At 42.3% G+C, this 16755-nt stretch overlaps 1 protein-coding gene across 15 annotated transcripts in view; it reads right to left on the reverse strand.

Annotated features, from left to right (window-relative positions):
* The window catches only part of CTNND1 (catenin delta 1), a 144662-nt gene that overhangs the window by 12660 nt on the left and 115247 nt on the right, over positions 1-16755 (reverse strand). For 9 of the 15 annotated variants that reach the window (XM_066361516.1, XM_066361512.1, XM_066361520.1 and 6 more), the window contains exons 2-8: positions 11412-11509; positions 9224-9513; positions 7143-7214; positions 6276-6428; positions 5323-5858; positions 1742-2205; positions 448-631 (exon numbers count right to left, since the gene is read on the reverse strand). In XM_066361516.1, coding sequence (XP_066217613.1) covers positions 448-631; positions 1742-2205; positions 5323-5858; positions 6276-6428; positions 7143-7214; positions 9224-9418 — 1604 coding nt within the window. In that variant the 5' untranslated portion in view covers positions 9419-9513; positions 11412-11509. Of the gene's footprint in view, positions 1-447; positions 632-1741; positions 2206-5322; positions 5859-6275; positions 6429-7142; positions 7215-9223; positions 9514-10739; positions 10844-11411; positions 11510-16755 lie in introns of all 15 variants that reach the window. The other 6 variants (XM_066361502.1, XM_066361507.1, XM_066361505.1 and 3 more) reach the window with 6 other exon arrangements.

Consider the following 16755-nt stretch of genomic DNA (forward strand, 5'->3'; position numbering starts at 1 on the left):
GATAAACAAGGAGAGAAGGCATTACAAACAGAGAAAACAGATCTTCCTCACCCCACATCCCACCCTCCTAGGACTCTGAATTCTTTTTGTTGCATTCATCGCAGCCTGGCTTAAAATACATATAATTTAGAGCAGGGACACAAACCCAGGACTAGACAAGTGCCCTATATGTGGTGGGCACGAAATAAATGTTCACCAAATTAAATAAACAAAGACAAAGGGGCACAGAAACAGGGCTATGTGTGGAACCTCAAGAAGACCAGCGTCATGGGCACATGTGGTACACAAGACAGTAGCGACTACAGCAGAAAGACAGGTCAGTCATAGCCTGCAGTAGAGATAGAACGGAGGCTGAATGATAAGCTGAAGAATTTAAACTTTCTTTTTAAAGAATTTAAGTTAATCCTCAAGAATTCAATCTTCATACTTTCAAAGTCCTTATGTTACCTAAGGCAGCCAGCTGTGTTGGTCAGCACTGACTCCCACTCAATATGGCGTGGCTTACAATCTTCACTAGGTTCCCGCTCCCAGCCAGAATGTGGAATGATCACTTCATCTGTCAAGGCATGCAGTGCATGGTCCACAATCTCCATTTTGATTGAGTCATGGGATGAGAGATTCCACAGGGTTCCTGGCGAAGACAACTCGTCAGACAGCTCTCAGTGCCCAAGATGCTTGAAGAATGCCAAAGAGAATCCCCTATTCCATCATTTTTCAGTCTTCCCCAATGACTAAATACCTTGTAATGAATGATATTCAAGCTTTTGTTTGTGACCCACAGCGACAAATATATTTTATGTTATAGCTGAATACAAACATACATATCATGGAATATATGCAATACTTTCTGAGCTATCCACACCTGTTTCTCAACCTTTACACCACTGAATTTTGGGGCCAGATAATTCTTTGTTGTGGAGAACTGTCCTGTCCACTGTTAAGTATTTAGTAGTACCTCTGGCCATTCCTCATTGGCATTCCCCACCCTCACCCTACTACCAGTTCTAACAACCGAAAATGTCTTCAGACATTGCAAATGTCCTCTAGAGCAGTGGTTTGCAACTGCCCATCTGCAAGAAATTTCGTGCCAGTCCACGAAAGAGTTGACCACCCTGATGTTGTAAGATTATGGAGTCTATAATCATTGGGTGAAGTGCTGATTGTGATCTATAAAATTGTGTTCAATACACACTAACGGATCACAACTCACAATCTAAAACCCACTAAAGCAAGCACCACAAGCTCAAATGTCTACACATGCCAGGAAGGTGAGTCAGGACAAGCAGATATTTAAAAGAAATTATAGGAACTCGGATAAATGGCAATGATAGGCAGCTTCAATGTTTGTGTGACAACTTTCTGTGTGGTAGTAGTTGGTCAGAACAAAAGAACATGTTAGGGTTATTAAACTGGGGAACACATGACTCAATCAGCTTAGATCAACTACTGTCAGGTGGCAAAACAGATCCTCTGATATCAGTTCTTGCACATTTTTAATAGAAGCCAAGAATCTGGAAATTTTAAGTGAAATCTTCTGAATTTTACACATTCACAACAAATTCTTTAAATTTTCAAAAACCCTGCATGATCCAAACAAACCTGTGAGATAAATTTGACTCAAAGACCAGGAGTTCACAACCTTAATCATAAGTATAAGGACTGGAAATCCTTCTAGCTCTCAACATCTCCAAAGGTAACAGTGGCTGTAAACCTAACAGTTCCCCTTAGGCCCAGAGCTCACCAGTAATGACTTCAGTGAGGTCGACATCACGAGCCTTTCGGAGCAATCGCACAAGGGCAGGAACACCATCACAGTTTTTTATGGCGATCTTGTTATCCTGGTCCCGCCCAAAAGAGATATTCTTAAGAGCTCCACAGGCTCCAAGGTGCACTTCCTTTTTGGGGTGGTCTAACAATCCCACCAATACTGGGATGCCCTTAAGCTTCCGGACATCAGTCTTCACCTTGTCGTTGCGATAGCACAAATGCTGCAGGTATGCAGCTGCATTGGACTTGACAGCGTCCAAGCGGAACCCTAGCATGGCTATCACCTCCGGCAGCTCTGGCTGTCTCCAACTGGGGGGTGGGGGCCCACCCTTGCGCAGGCTATCCAAGCTTGCTAAACTTCCGCGTTCATGCTGAGCCAAAGGAGCCCAATAGTACTGGTCCGATGGCACCTCCTCACCAATCATGTCTTCATAGCTCCTGCAGTGTTGGAAGAACCAAAGGGGGAAAGGAACATATCAAGCTGGTTTCCTGAAACTCCCCCACTACCCCTCATTGTCACGGTAGGAACGACCCTAATTCTAATACACTAGTATTTCTTATTTCTGCTTTGCATAAATGATATATTGATCAATGTTTCTTAATGAGATAAAGTAATAATTTTAAAGACATCTGCAACTAGATGAAAACTACCTTTTTTCGGTGAGGTTCATTAGCTTGGATGAGAGTAACAGCATTTGGAGGCATTGAGGGCAAAAAAAGAACCACATCCTGCTTAGCAGTTAATGACGCCTGTCAGCTACTATTTTCTCTAAACAGACTGAAATACACCTTCAGACAGCATTGTTCACCAGAGCAAACGACTCAACAGCCACAGAAGTCAGCAAGCAATGTCTGAGAACAGTGCTTACAAGCCCTTAAACAGGAAATGAAGTATTCACACACAGGAAACAGCTGCTGGGATAAGGCCTTTAAACACACTTCATATTTAAGCTTCTCCTTACCTGTTTTTGGAAATTATAAGAGGAGGTGATTGAGTAAAAACAGTAGAGGACTTCCTACATCATATGAGGACCTAGTTATAGTACTAATGAGATATTTGAATAATTTTCACAGTTCATCCCAAGGTCATCTCTGCAATTCAACAAATGCCTTGGAGATAAGATTTCTAGCCCCCAACTTACTTCTAAAGACAATACCTCCAATTCTGCCCAAATAGAGATTACTGATCACATTTTAGATACCCAGTCAAGAAGGAACAAAGACAAAGCAACTGAATGTAGAGATTATTATTCCTACTTCAGTACTACTAACAACCACTAGAGGGTGAGTCTGTCACACTATTATTTATTCATAATCACCAGGAAGGAAGAGAACCATTATCTCTGAGCTCATCTCACTCTGTGTCTCCCACAGGAGAGAGGAGAATCTATTGTGTAGAACTCTCCAAATAAGCCCGCTGTTTGTTCACAAAACCACTCTCACTGTCACCAAACCCTCAAGGTTGGCCTAAGCAGAAGGCCCGCCCCACAGCTGTCAACACCAACCACTCAACAGTGATTTAGATGGACAAAGAATTTAGTAAAAATCACTAGTTTTTAATATCATTGAAAGAAAATGAACAGGTTAATATAGATAAATTTTGAAAGTAGGTTACTAAATAGCATGTAACAAAGATTCCATTTTAGTAGGGAAAAAAATATGTTTACTTTTTCATGCAGAGCAAAAAGAACTCAGAGGAAAAATACACCAGTATTAACAGTAGTTCTTCATCAGTGGGTGGTGTACTTTTCTGGGTTTTTCTTGTTTCACAAGGAGTATGTTTAACTTTTATTACTATTTTAATATAAGCAATTACAATAACCAAGATTTTGGTCACTCAAGAAATATTTCCTTCTTTACAAGCAGTGGGTCATGACATTCTTCCTTTTGTTTTACAAACCAGCAAGCTAAGCCAGAAAGATGAAATGACTTGCTCCAGGCTACAGAGCCAGGGGCAAAGGCACACCTAGAACTAAGGTCTTCCGGTTCACTGCTTTTTCCACTAGTCCCTGTCTTACTGTTTTCATTTGACCTTGTAGTACTCTTCTAGGCCCGGAACAGGAAGCTGCAAGTGTTCTTTCTAGTCAAGCAGGTTTCCAAGTCCAGTGCCACCCTGGAACAAACCCAAGAACCAGGCCCAAAACCCTCTCTATGGTCAATTACCACAGCAAGGGACAGCAAAGAATGACCTGGCCACCCACACCCACCTAGGTCCAATCACTCTACTAATGAGGAAGTCAGAAAAAGCAGACTTGTCTGTAAGCAGAAGGAGCCAACACCCTGGGCAGACTCCTCAGGTGATAGCTGCTATCTACCACTGCTGGAGTCGCACCAGCTTAGTTCTGGTGCCCCACCCCCAGAATAAAAGGTGAGTCACATGGGAGTTGGATTAGCTGTCCAAAAGTTACCTGAAAGACAGTGACTCAGGTTTAGATAATAAGGCCTATACCCCTGGGCCCAACCCAGTTCTCTGCTAACCAAAGCTACCTAATATAAGGAAAGTGAGTAAAGGCATTTCTTTAAAAGGTCATGACCTCATATAGACATTCAGCAGCAGCTGCTAGGCTATCCTTACCTTCAAGACATCCATAAATCTTCTCCCTTACTTCTTATTTCTCTTTGACTGGAAAACAGTCTGATTTGTTCTTAAGCAGGGCTGGCAGCCCAAGGGCCAAACCTGTTTTTCCACAGCCCCAGAACTACAGACTGGTTTTCTATTTTTCAAAGGTCATAAAAAGAACAATACAATAACAATATACAACAAAAATTATACATGACCTGCAAAGGCTAAAATATTTCCATCTGGTCTTTACTGAAAAGGTTTGCCCACTCCCATTCTCAAACATTCTCTCAAGGCAAACCATCTACCATACCAGTGCAAACATCAATCACTCCCTGTTTCACATCACCAAAGAATCCCCAGGTGAGTAAGAAAGTAAGAATAGACAGCTGCTTCCTGACCTCTCAAAACATCTATACCATCCTCTAAGGATGCCACCCCTGGTTTCACTTTATAAGCAAATATAAGAACCTAAGTGCAAAGTGTCAGGGCTTTTGTGAGATCAAGGTTTTTAACTTGAGATTAAAATCACAACAGGGAGGGTTCTTCTATCTGTCTATTCTGACCCTGAAAGCCTAAAATCCTTAACTCTGTTTTTAATACCAAACCAGAAGCTGAAAAATGTCACAGGAGCAAATGGGTATTCCATGGCACCAGGTTCCTGTGGGTGCTTCCTATCACCAAAAGGGGGTCAGAGCTGTTAAGACTGAAATAACAGAAACTCTTGGCAAGAAGCAAAGGCCACTCTTCAAAATATAGACCAATAACCAGTACAAGTCGTTTTCTATAATTAGAATGTATGACTTTTACAATTAAAAAAGCAAGTTGATACTTAGCAATATGAGCAAAGGGAAAAAAAGGGTGGACTCCCACAGAAAAGGCAAAGGAGAGGAAGCCATAAATGTCTTTGATTCCAAAAAGTACTTAGAAGGAAAAGGAAGAGTTACTCCTCTGATACCTTGGAAAGACCCTTTCCTTCCCCTTTTCTTGCCTACCTGAGTCGTCGCCGAGGGTCAGAGGGTGTCCCAGTCCGACGAGCAGTGCCATAATCGGACATCATGCCGTAATCCAGGTCATCATAGCCCATGCTCCGTTGGTCATCCTCTAGACCATAAGGCTCTGGATGAAAGCGATGCAGATCCACACTGCTCCCACCTACCCGAACCTGAGGCTGCGGCCCGTAGACATCCTGTCTGCTAGGTGCCCGGTAACCTTCCATGCTGGGCCTATACCGTTCCTCAATGCGGGTCACCCGGGACAGACTGCCATAGTTGTCACTGCTACTTGGATAACTATCTTCATAGTGGCGGCTATATCCATCCGGAGGATAGTGGAAGTTCCTGGGAAGGGTAGCAGTGCCTGCTTGCCCCACATAGGGACCAGGTCCCCCATTGCCATTCTTACGGAAGTCACGACCCAGAGTCTGGATATAGTTATTAGAAACGGATGAGGCATCCACAGGCAGCCCATCTGGTCCCATAGGGACTGGCTGTACTGTCCGTGTTGTCACAGTCTTCACCACTTTCTTGACCTTCAAGTAAGGAAGGAGAAGAGAAAAATTAATGAAGTGAACAATATAAGCTTAAACTGTAGACCACTCTAGGAAAAATAACAAACCCCTACCTCCAGGTCACTTTACTTTAAAATGCCTTACAACCTATCATCTACCTTATCTCCATCTTATAGGAAGTCCCCAGGCAGGAAAATTGCCCTGGCAGTAATTATGCCTACAAGGAGAGCTACTGCAGACCTTGATATACCTTCTCTCTTCTCCATTCCATGCTCCCATATCTCTTCTATCTTCTCTGTCTGGGTGGAGATCACTTTCTGCTTTCACTACAGATCAGTGGCCTTGATCCACCTTAATTAAGTGCTTAACCCCTCCCCTAATAGAGACCATGGGAAGACCTCTTCCATCATCCCAGACCTTATTCAAATCCTAGCTTACTGTGGTCTCCGTGCGCCGAGTGGTTCCGTCATCCGAGGTCTCCACAGAGACAACAGACATGGCTCCCTCAGGGTCCTCCTCTGTGTAGGTCTCCACAATCTGCCCTGGTTCCTGCATCCTGGGGATGGTGCTGTAGAGAAGGTGACTGTGATCCTACATGGAAAAAAGACAAAAGAGTTACTATTGAGCTATATATATTAACAATCCATCCCAATGAGGAGCAACGTCTCCCTGAAGACAGCCTCCTTGTGCATCTTCTGTGGGCCCCAGGATTTTAGAAGGGTGGCTGTCCCTATCTTTTTAACTTGTACCGAAAGGCAGAAAATATAATTTCCCAGTTCTAACAATATGAACTGAGTTAACTATAGCCACATCCACACCCAAGTAACAGAGGCAGCAGATTTAACTTCCCATTATTGGTCATTTAAGTGAATAAACTGTGTTAAGTGCAGTTCCACCTACATCTGACTGATTCCTCAAAAAAGTTCACCCAAAAAAGAACTTTTAAAATGAACTAGAAAATCCCAATAAAAGCCATCTGCTGACTAGCTCTGTGTTACCCTTCAGGTACTGCCTAAAGCTCAAGACCAGCCAGATTGTAGGTACAGTTTCTACAAAGTAGATGCACATCCATTCTAGAAATGGGATACAGTAGTTGAGGGATCGAATACTGGATTAACAGTCATTAAGATTCGTTCCAAAACAAAAACTAGGTATATTCTTTGAAGCTTCACTCTTTTATTTTCCTAAAATAATAAAACTAATTAACTGGTGCTTACAACGTGCCAGGTGCTTTACAAGTCTTACAGGTTAGGGGCGTAAGAAGGTATGAAAGAAATAAACCAGACCTTGAGCCAAAAGAATTACCTGGGGTCCGTTGAGTTTCAGATCTGAAAATTTCTGTCGCTCAAGGTCAGCATCGCCCACAAACCGGCCGTTCTGAAACAGAGCCCACAAGAAGACAATTCATTCTGTGGCCTTCCTTTGCTCTATTAAACACAAATGATCTTTTTTTCCAAACAGGAAAAGGGCTTTCAAGAAGATATTTGTGGTCTGGAGTCCTTCTGTCAGTACTCATAAAATTACCACATTACTCCTTAGTCTTAGTATTCTCCCAAAATTAAATCGAACCTGGAACTCAGCCAGACTGGGTCTCTGGAACATAAGAATGTAAGCTCCATGAGGGCAGACAATTTGGGGAGAGGGGGTCAGTTTGGTTCAAAGATGTATCCCCCCTGTGCCTTGAACAGTACCTGGCCCATAAAGAGCACTCAAGAACTACTTGCTGAGTAAACAGCAGACTCAGATAAGTTCCCCAGCACACAATCTTTTTGGAAAGCAATAAGAATATAAGGAAAGTTGGAAAGGCTAGTTGGGGAGTTTCCAAAAGCCTACTTTATTGTTTCACACATCTTCATGATCTATCACTATTGGAAACTCCCATACCAGGCAGCTTTTTTTAAAGAAAAAAGCAAAAGCTATGAGTCTCCCTTTCTAAGTAGGAAGAAAACAAGTACCTCCAACTCCTGTCAAGCAAAAAGAGGTCTCAACATCTTTATCACCAATTATTAAAGCCACAGAACACAATGAGAAATGTCACCCTTAGGTTGTTCTGTCTTAAACAGCAGGAAATAATCTATTGACATTATAGTACATAAAAATACATTGGACTACTCCTCTCCAATAGAATACAGTGAGATCTAGCCACCTGAGGAGACTCCTCCCCTAGCCTACTCTCATTACATAGAGAGTGTAATGCTACAGGGAAAGGAAGTTAAACATTATTTTCAGGAAGGAAGGGTGTGGTTTCATTGCTGAGCAGAAGTTAAAAATAAAAGGGGGGGAACCATGTACTTATGAATCCTGGAATTCCCCCACCACCTACAAGTCTGAGCAGTCCTACTCTCCTTTCAATATATACCTCTCATCCCTAACCCTCTATTCTGGTTCCTATAGAATCCTAGGAACATTGCAAACACACTGCCTCCAAATTCCTATGATCATCCCCAAATTCGAATTCTGTCCCTTCATTCAACAGTTCCTCAGCATGAGGAACCTCTCTGTCTTAAAAACAATTAAGTAATCAGTAAAGAAGGGCTACTGAAGATAAGCACTGTTCTTAGTTCCCACCAGAGATCTCTTAAGATGCAATCCATCAGGCAATGCCTATTACACACACACACACACACACACACACACACACACACACACACACACACAAAACCCCAGACAGATTACATCATAGCAAAGTCAGACTAGAGAAACCATAGGAAACACAAGACACTTCTTATTTCTAACACCAACTCTCCCAAGTCACATCATAGTCAGCCAACCCAGAGACCACTGGCTCCTGTGGTTATTTGGGTTAAATAGCAGCACGATGCTCCCTCTCCAACTGTAACCAACAGAATTAACAATGACCCCTTCCTCCAAGAAATGATATGCACAACCAACAAGAGCACACAAGAACAATACAGGGCAGGAATACACAATTTATGGACACTGCCACACCTTCTGAGTACAGACTGTTCCCTGAAGAAGACTTCAACTGGAGTTAAGCGTACAAGCTACACAACTTCCCAACAAAAAGCAGGTATTTACTTTCCTGAATGTCTGATCCCAAGGGGGAAAAAATCAGAGAAAATAGAAGTAACTTGAGTACAGCTCCAAACTATATGAACTATTATTACTAGAACTGTGTCCTAACCTAGAAACCCCACTCCAACAAAACAGGAAGTCACTTCTAGAGATAATTCCACCCAACTCGGCATAGCAGCAATATTCCCTATCTCTTAATCAGTATTTATTACCGTTGTAAAGGTTCATCATAAAGCATGGGCTCTTGGACCGCCCATCACCATTAGGAAAGTAGTTTCCCAAGACGAATCATAGCCTCTCTGTGACCATGCCAACGTCCTACCTGCAGGTCTGATGGAGAGAGGGGTTACCTGGTGCCGGCGGGTGAGGGTGCCGTTGGCCATGAGTGGGTTGGCATCTTGTGGTGAGACCCGGACGCGTTCCAGCTGCGCCGAGACGTGGCGCCGTTCTTCCTCCAGCGCCCGGGTCAGCTTCTCAAACTGGGCCTCTTGTTCCTTCACAGAGGCCAAGATGCTGGCGGTCGACTCCACCTCTGAGTCGTCCATGAAGTTAAGGGGCAGAGCCGCCGCAGGGCAGGGTAAAAAGGAAGGTGGATCACAGAGGAAGGAGGAAGGAGGGAGAAGGCCCCCCTCACTTCACACTACCGGGAGAAGGTAAAGAAAGAGGAGAGAAAAGGTTACAGGTCAGAGAAGACAGATGAATTATTCACCCCAGAGCCAAAGATGCACTCTTGTGGTTTTACTGCAGTTCAGAAAGCAAGCCACCACCAAGCCTGAGAACCCATCACCAGTGTCTGCTTGAGCAGGATCCTTTGTCCACTACCCTCTTTAACACCCCTCCAGAAAAAAAACTATTGAAAGGAAAGGTACAACTAATGCCAAGTCCTACACTGTTGTTAAAAGAGGGAGAATGTGGCTAAGGGCTGTAGTAATAACATGAGGTTAAAATTATATTTTTTCCCTGGACAATTTTGCTGGCATCAAGTTGATGAAAAGTTGTACAAACAAGCACTCACTGTCCTGCAGGGCCAAGCCACTTCTAGAGATAAAGGGGCAATTACAGATCTTACTTAAAATCTCCCACATCTGAACACTAAAAATTGCTGCACTGGTGACAGTACGTCCTTAGTGAATAGGCTACATTAAAATACCAATAAGAAGTGGAAGTAGTGAAAAACCTCCCACCAACAAAGGCAGGAAACAAAATGAAGGCCCTCACATTTAATAAATACATTTATGAGGGGGCCTTTCTACTTTTCAAAACTATACTACAGTATTGGGGGCAAAAACGTGTGCCTTGGAAACAGAGACAAGAAAGCAACAGAAACACAAGAAGACTCTTATGTGAAAAAGGCACAACTTTCAGTGACCGTCAGCCCTTTGTGGAGTAGGAAAAGGAACATGAGGCTCACGCTATGAAACTGTCCGTCAGAGTAGTTCATATGGTAACCTCTAGACAATCAATGCCTAGAACTTCCCACACCTTATCCTGCAGGAGCTCTAAACAGTCTAGATTTTTATCTCTGTACTTATTCTAATGCAGTGTAATATCAAAACATCTAGAAAGTTTATATGTACTCTTTATACAATAAATGAAGGTTTAATCAAAATGAGGAGTTCCCCATACCATATTACATGAACTCCAAGTTAGCTGCTAAATGAAAGGGCACCGCATGGGGCTTCTCTCTCGCATGCTGGCCACGGCAGACTTTACAGCCAGCCCAAAACGTACCATACCAAAAGGCAGATTTTAGAATAAGCCCTCTCCCCTATCCCCCTCCCTCTCATCAACCCCTCAAGAAAAAGGATTTTATTCTTTTTTTTTTTTTGGACTTTTTATTCTTAATAAACATATTTCCATACACACCTGTTAAGAAAGGTCGAAAACAGAGAACAGCCCAGTTTAGATTCGAAAAATCATGGGAGAAGCATCCCAGCCACCACAGCAAGGAGGAAGCAGGAAGGGGAGAGCTGCAGAAATATTTCGAGGAAAAACGGAAATGAGAGGAAAATAAAATATACCCAATATACACAAAATAAGAGGAGCAAGGGCAAGGTATTGGGAGAAAGACAATCTGGGAACGGAAGGGAGTACTGCAAATACAATTTGGAATTGCGTAATGCGACAAATGCCCTTTGGACTTTGCTCTGTTTTCAGATATCTGGACTGTGGATGTAGCTTTCATTAAAATCTGGATTCTACTGTCATATCAGAGGTTCTTCTACTTGTTCTTATGTACAGAACCAAGAACAGGTTATAATATGAATAAAAATTCACTTACCCCCCTGTTCCCAGCAAGCAAATTGAAAAGAAAAAAAATATAATATTGGAATGCCCTTCCCCCTCCTTCCTACCCCTAAGGCAGAAACCTCCAAGCCCAGTCCCAGCATGCCCACAAAGATATTGAGAAACCAGTGCAAGAGTGGAGTGGGGAAGACGTGTGCAGACTAGCCTAGGCTTTGCTTCAGTTCCCTTTCCCACGCTCCCAGAGCCCCACCAAGCACACTTGGGCCTCTCTGCCTTACAGTACAGGCATACCTCGGAGACACTGTGGTTCAGTTCCAGATCACTGCAGTAGAGCGAGCTGTAATCTTTGCTGGTGGAAGGTCTTGCCTTCAATTTGTGAAAAAACACATCTGTGAAGTGCAATAAAACGAGGTATGCCTGTATATGCAGCATTCAGTGAACGAGACTACCCAGAGTAACAGATAAACAGGTGCCCAATAAACTCGCTAATTAATTCTCCATCCCTAAGACTCCTTCCAGTGCATTCAGTCCCTAAATCCAAGGCTGCGGTAGCCATTTTCTAAATTCCTCCTACCTCTGGCTCTGGGCTCCTACAATCACTTATCAACTCCTTTTCTTCCTTTCAGTCCAAAGCCCACTGTTACTTGTTCATATTCCCACCCTACTTTCCAAAAGGCTACACAAATGTTTTAATATTAAGTACCTTTTTGTTTAATGTTGCTCCCTTTTCATCTCCATTTCTTCATTTTAAGCACTTGCCTTATCCGCTATGTACAATGACCTATGAACCTTCCACACCAAGAGGACTGAGTTCAGGAGAGACTCCTCCAGCTCTGGGTTTCAATGGGGCCTGAACTGCAGTTACCACTCTGGCAGCCTCTCCCTGTAATTTTCTTTGCTAATAAAAGCTCAAACTACCACTATTATGGGGCATACAGTGACAACACTCCGCTCTGCACAGAGAAACTGTCTGTTATCCTGCCATAAATGGCCATTTTTGTTTTCAGGGCTTTAATTCAATAAAGGGAGTTAGGAAGGATAGTATAGTAGGAAAACTATCCAGGGCTCTAGGTCAGGAAGCAGCATCTTTTCCTATCTTCATGGCTTTAAAAGCTGACCATCTGGCTCTAATTAGGAGAAAAGGATAGGACAGTTAAGTAGAAAGAAATCAGATTCCTAGGCCTAAGCATGGGGAGATTTTCTGCCTGAAAGAGACAGAATAGAACTCAGAAGTCTGGTCCCAGTCCTGGCTCTGCCACTAGCCAACAGTGGCAGTAAGTCACTGCCCTGTTCTCATCTGTAAGATGCCAACACCACCAACCCAGTCTAACTCAGAGTTGATATAAGATCAGGTGAGACAATCTATGTTATACAAATATGAGGTATTAAGTTGTTTCAAGAGCTAGTTTCTATCTTCCAATTACATTACTTAATGATAATGTCTCAGCCCAAAACTATTTTGTGAACTAGTAGAAAAAATTAACTGAATCAAGAGCATAACTGGGTTCTAAGTGGATGAGCTGGTTTCCCTATCTCAACTCTAAATTAACTAGGAGGTCCCACCTAGACCAGTGTTTCTGGGACACAGGGTGCTTATCTAGGGACTGGAAGTCATCACTGCATTATACTCTGCTATTAATGCTTGATTCCTTATTTGAGGCCTTTGCAGTTTATTACAAAGGAGAAAGTTAAAGTGAGAAGAATTAACAATTACTGAATGTTTAACATTTATTATCCTGGTAATCCTTACACAACAACCCCAAGGAAGCTGTACTGAAAACAAGACCATAGGTTCTAGGGGAAGAAACTGCCCAAGTTCTCAACGAATAGCAAATTTTGAATTTAATCCCAGACCTATGCCATTCCAAAGTCTGTGTTCCCTTTCTACTGCATGCTGTCAAGTCCAAAAAACACAAGTCCAGTAAAAGATAGATGGTCCAGCCCCTCTCCCTTACAATCCTTGAGAGTAGTTTCCCCAACATCACAGGAAAAAAATGGAAAAGGTTTCCATTTATCTTCAGGTTAAAGGATGTCTACATAAAAGATATAAGAAGGAGAATGAAAATAAATGGGAGTTAAAATAAAGCATACTTGAGGAAAGAGAATGAAGGAATGGGCAAGCTACAGTGCACTGCCTCATAACTCAGAGACTTAGGAAAAATTCTTCTCCATGCCATACATATCATAAATATATAGATTGTATATATATTATATACACGCTACAGACCAGAACCTGCAGACCATTAACTGACTTTGATAGTTAGAATCAGGAAGGTCTTCTGAGTCCAGGCCAACATGACACCTTTCCAGGTTTGCTACCTAATACTTTCAAATGGATTACACTTGCTCTCACTAAAAAAAAAGACCATAAGGAACTCCCAAAGTGGAGGGGGCACATAAGTGAACTTTGCTATTCACCAAAGACTAGATTTTCTGAGAATAACTGGTTTTTCTCTTAGCAAACCACAGGTCCTATGAGTCTACAGCAAGGATCCAGATTCAAATAATGACAATTGTATATAAAAATTCAGTCTCTTCTGTAAGAATCCCAAACCAAAAAACTTAAATTGAATCAAATAGCCAGAAGGATCAAACAGTTGGACAAATGCCAACCAGGTAGCAGGGCAAAAATACCCCTTGCCAGTAGCACAGTCCCTAGAATCGTTTGCTCTGCTGTACACTGGCTATAGAAATGTAATTTGGAATTATGATCCTTAGCAATTAAGACAGACTTTGGAATCAAACTGACTGGTTCAAATCCCAGCTCCATTGCTTCTCAGCCACATGACTCTGGGCAAAGTACCACAATCTCTCAACTTCAGGTTCCTTTTTTTTTTTTTGCAAAATGGGAATAATAAAATACATAAGGTAGTTGTGAGAATTAAATGAGACAATCCAAGTAAAGTGCTAAGAAAAATGCCTTGACACACAGATAGCTATTAGTGTTGTTACTAATACGACTACTACTGAAGTAGTAACACAAGGGCTAGAGCAGGGGTCCCCAAACTACGGCCCCACGGGCCACATGCAGCCCCCTGAGCCTATTTATCCGGCCCCCACTGCACTTCCGGAAGGGGGCACCTCTTTCATTGGTGGTCAGTGAGAGGAGCATAGTTCCCATTGAAATACTGGTCAGTTTGTTTATTTAAATTTACTTGTTCTTTATTTTAAATGTTGTATTTGTTCCCGTTTTGTTTTTTTACTTTAAAATAAGATCTGTGCAGTGTGCATAGGGATTTGTTCATAGTTTTTTTATAGTCCGGCCCTCCAATGGTCTGAGGGACAGTGAACTGGCCCCCTGTGTAAAAAGTTTGGGGACCCCTGGGCTAGAGTTTTGGTAGTGTCAGTAGGGCTTCTGTTTAAACTACACATGTACCGCATGCTCCCGTCTCCCATCTACAGTAGCCCTGTAAACTATAGGATTCTTTACACTCTCAAAATGAAAAACAAAATCAAACTAGATGTGAGAAGGTAATAACCTTTGAAGCTTCAATTTCTATTAGTTTTTAGAGTTTAGCTTCAGTGCGATAATATACATAAAACTTTAGGCTATGTGACAGTGAACTTCTCTCATACCTCCATGTAATTCAGATAAATAAATCCAAAGACATGATCAGAATTAGGCAAGCAAGCCTCTGCAGAAAGAGGAAAAATTATCTGTCCTGAGAATTCTAAACCTCACAAAATTGCTTCTAGATTCTCAGGAAAGAAATTTTATCTTCTGCAACCAGCCCCAAATCAGTTTTCCTCCTTTCTTCCTATTCATTAAGAAATCAAAATGAACGTCACAAAGTTATGTCCTCCCTCTAAAAAATGCATTGATAACCAAAACTCCTCTCCCACATCATCTTAGGGATTTTAAATGGCTTTTTAAAAGCATATTAGCCCCCTCCTACTGACGAATACTGACCAATAAAATATAGCACTTATAACACTAAAACTATATTATATAACATTCAAGCCAAGAAAGGTAGTTCTTCTAGAGACCTAAAAGGTATTAATTTGCCTTAACTGGCATTTGCCCCCAAATTCAAAGCAATTATTTTTGTCAACCACACAGAGTAAAATGCCATTTTACTTTTAAAACAAAAAAATATATTTTGTCAATAACTTTCCCATGGCTTCTTATCACACAGAGTACTTGCACCAGCGTCCAAAGCCTAAGTAACCCCGCCCCCGACCTCCGCAACCACACCACCACTTGATGTTCTACCATCAGAAGCTCAGTCAGGCTGGGAAGTCTCACTCCTGCACTAACACTAAGAACCTGGCATGATAAAGACTCAAGAGAACTGTGTTCACTTCACAGTCTCATCTCAACTGAGTACTTCTCAAGAGTTACTAAACTGTTATTCCAGAAATGGCCTTGTTTAGGTATTAGCAATTTCTGTACTTCCCTGTGGATCTGCTTTATGCCAGAGCATCCAAAAGGCTGACTAAATGAGTTTCACTCATACAAAGATCTCACTGTGGCCACCATGAATTTCTGATGAATTAACAAAGCGTGTCACAGAGTGATACAATCTACCTGATTGGAGTTTTAAAGAAAAGAAGGAGCCCTGACTGGATATCAGTTGGTTAGAGCATTGTCCTGAAGTACAGAGGTGGCCAGTTCGATTCCCCGGTCAGCACACATACAGGAACAGATGTTCCAGTCTGTCTTTCTGTCTGTCTGTCTGTCTCTCTCTCCCTCCCCCCCCTTCCTACCTCAGTAAAATCAATAAAAAAAATTTTTTTAATTAGAAAAAACCCAAAAGATAAAACCTTTGTCCCTAGCCAGTTTGCTCAGTGGATAGAGCACGGCCTGGTGTATGGACAACCCAGGTTCAATTTCTGGTCAGGGCACATAGGAGAAGCAACCATCTGGTTCTCTCCTCCACCCTCTCCCCCTTCCCCTCTTGCACAGTGGCTCAATTGGTTCGAGCATCAGCCTCAGGCACTGAGGACAGCTAGGTTGGTCCCAGTCAGCCTCAGGCACTAAAAATAGCTCAGTACTCGATCATCGGCCCCAGTCGAGTTTTTTGCCAGGTGGATCCTGGTTAGGGGTGCATGCATGAGTCAGTCTTACTATCTCCCCTCCTCTAAGGAAGAAAGGAAAGAAAGGAAGAAGGAAGAAAGGAAAAAAGGAAAGGAAAGGAAAAGAATGGTAGGCTAGAAAAAGAAGGAAAACAAATACATGAAAGTTTTTAAAATACTCCTTGTTAAAAGGAGGTTGAGCTGGCCCAAAGTAACCTGTCAGGGTTTAAAGTTTTAAAAGAAAAAAAAATTAAAAAGCCTCTACAACCTTAACCATAAATTCAGAAACCAGATGAAACCTTCTTCTTGCTCTCTTTTCCCTTTCCAAGTATTCTGGGAACCCCCCACATCTTAAGATATACAGACTAAAATGGCTAAATGCTGGACTGGCTTTGAAGCAAAGAAAGGGTGTGGTTCTCAGCTAGTGAGGGGGCCCAGGACTGAAAGGGTATGGAAAGAAACAAAACCTGCTTCTCTCTAGAGCATGTATGACACACACACAGGACTGGTCTAACAAGTCCTTCTGATCTCTCAGGCCAGGCCTCCTCCTTCTCCTCCCCCATTACACATGTGCCTTTCCAAGGCCCTCCACCGGGACTGATTACACAGAATTTTCTCT

Source organism: Saccopteryx leptura, chromosome 1 (assembly GCF_036850995.1).
Source record: "Saccopteryx leptura isolate mSacLep1 chromosome 1, mSacLep1_pri_phased_curated, whole genome shotgun sequence".
In the NCBI taxonomy this organism is placed as follows: Eukaryota; Metazoa; Chordata; class Mammalia; order Chiroptera; family Emballonuridae; genus Saccopteryx; species Saccopteryx leptura.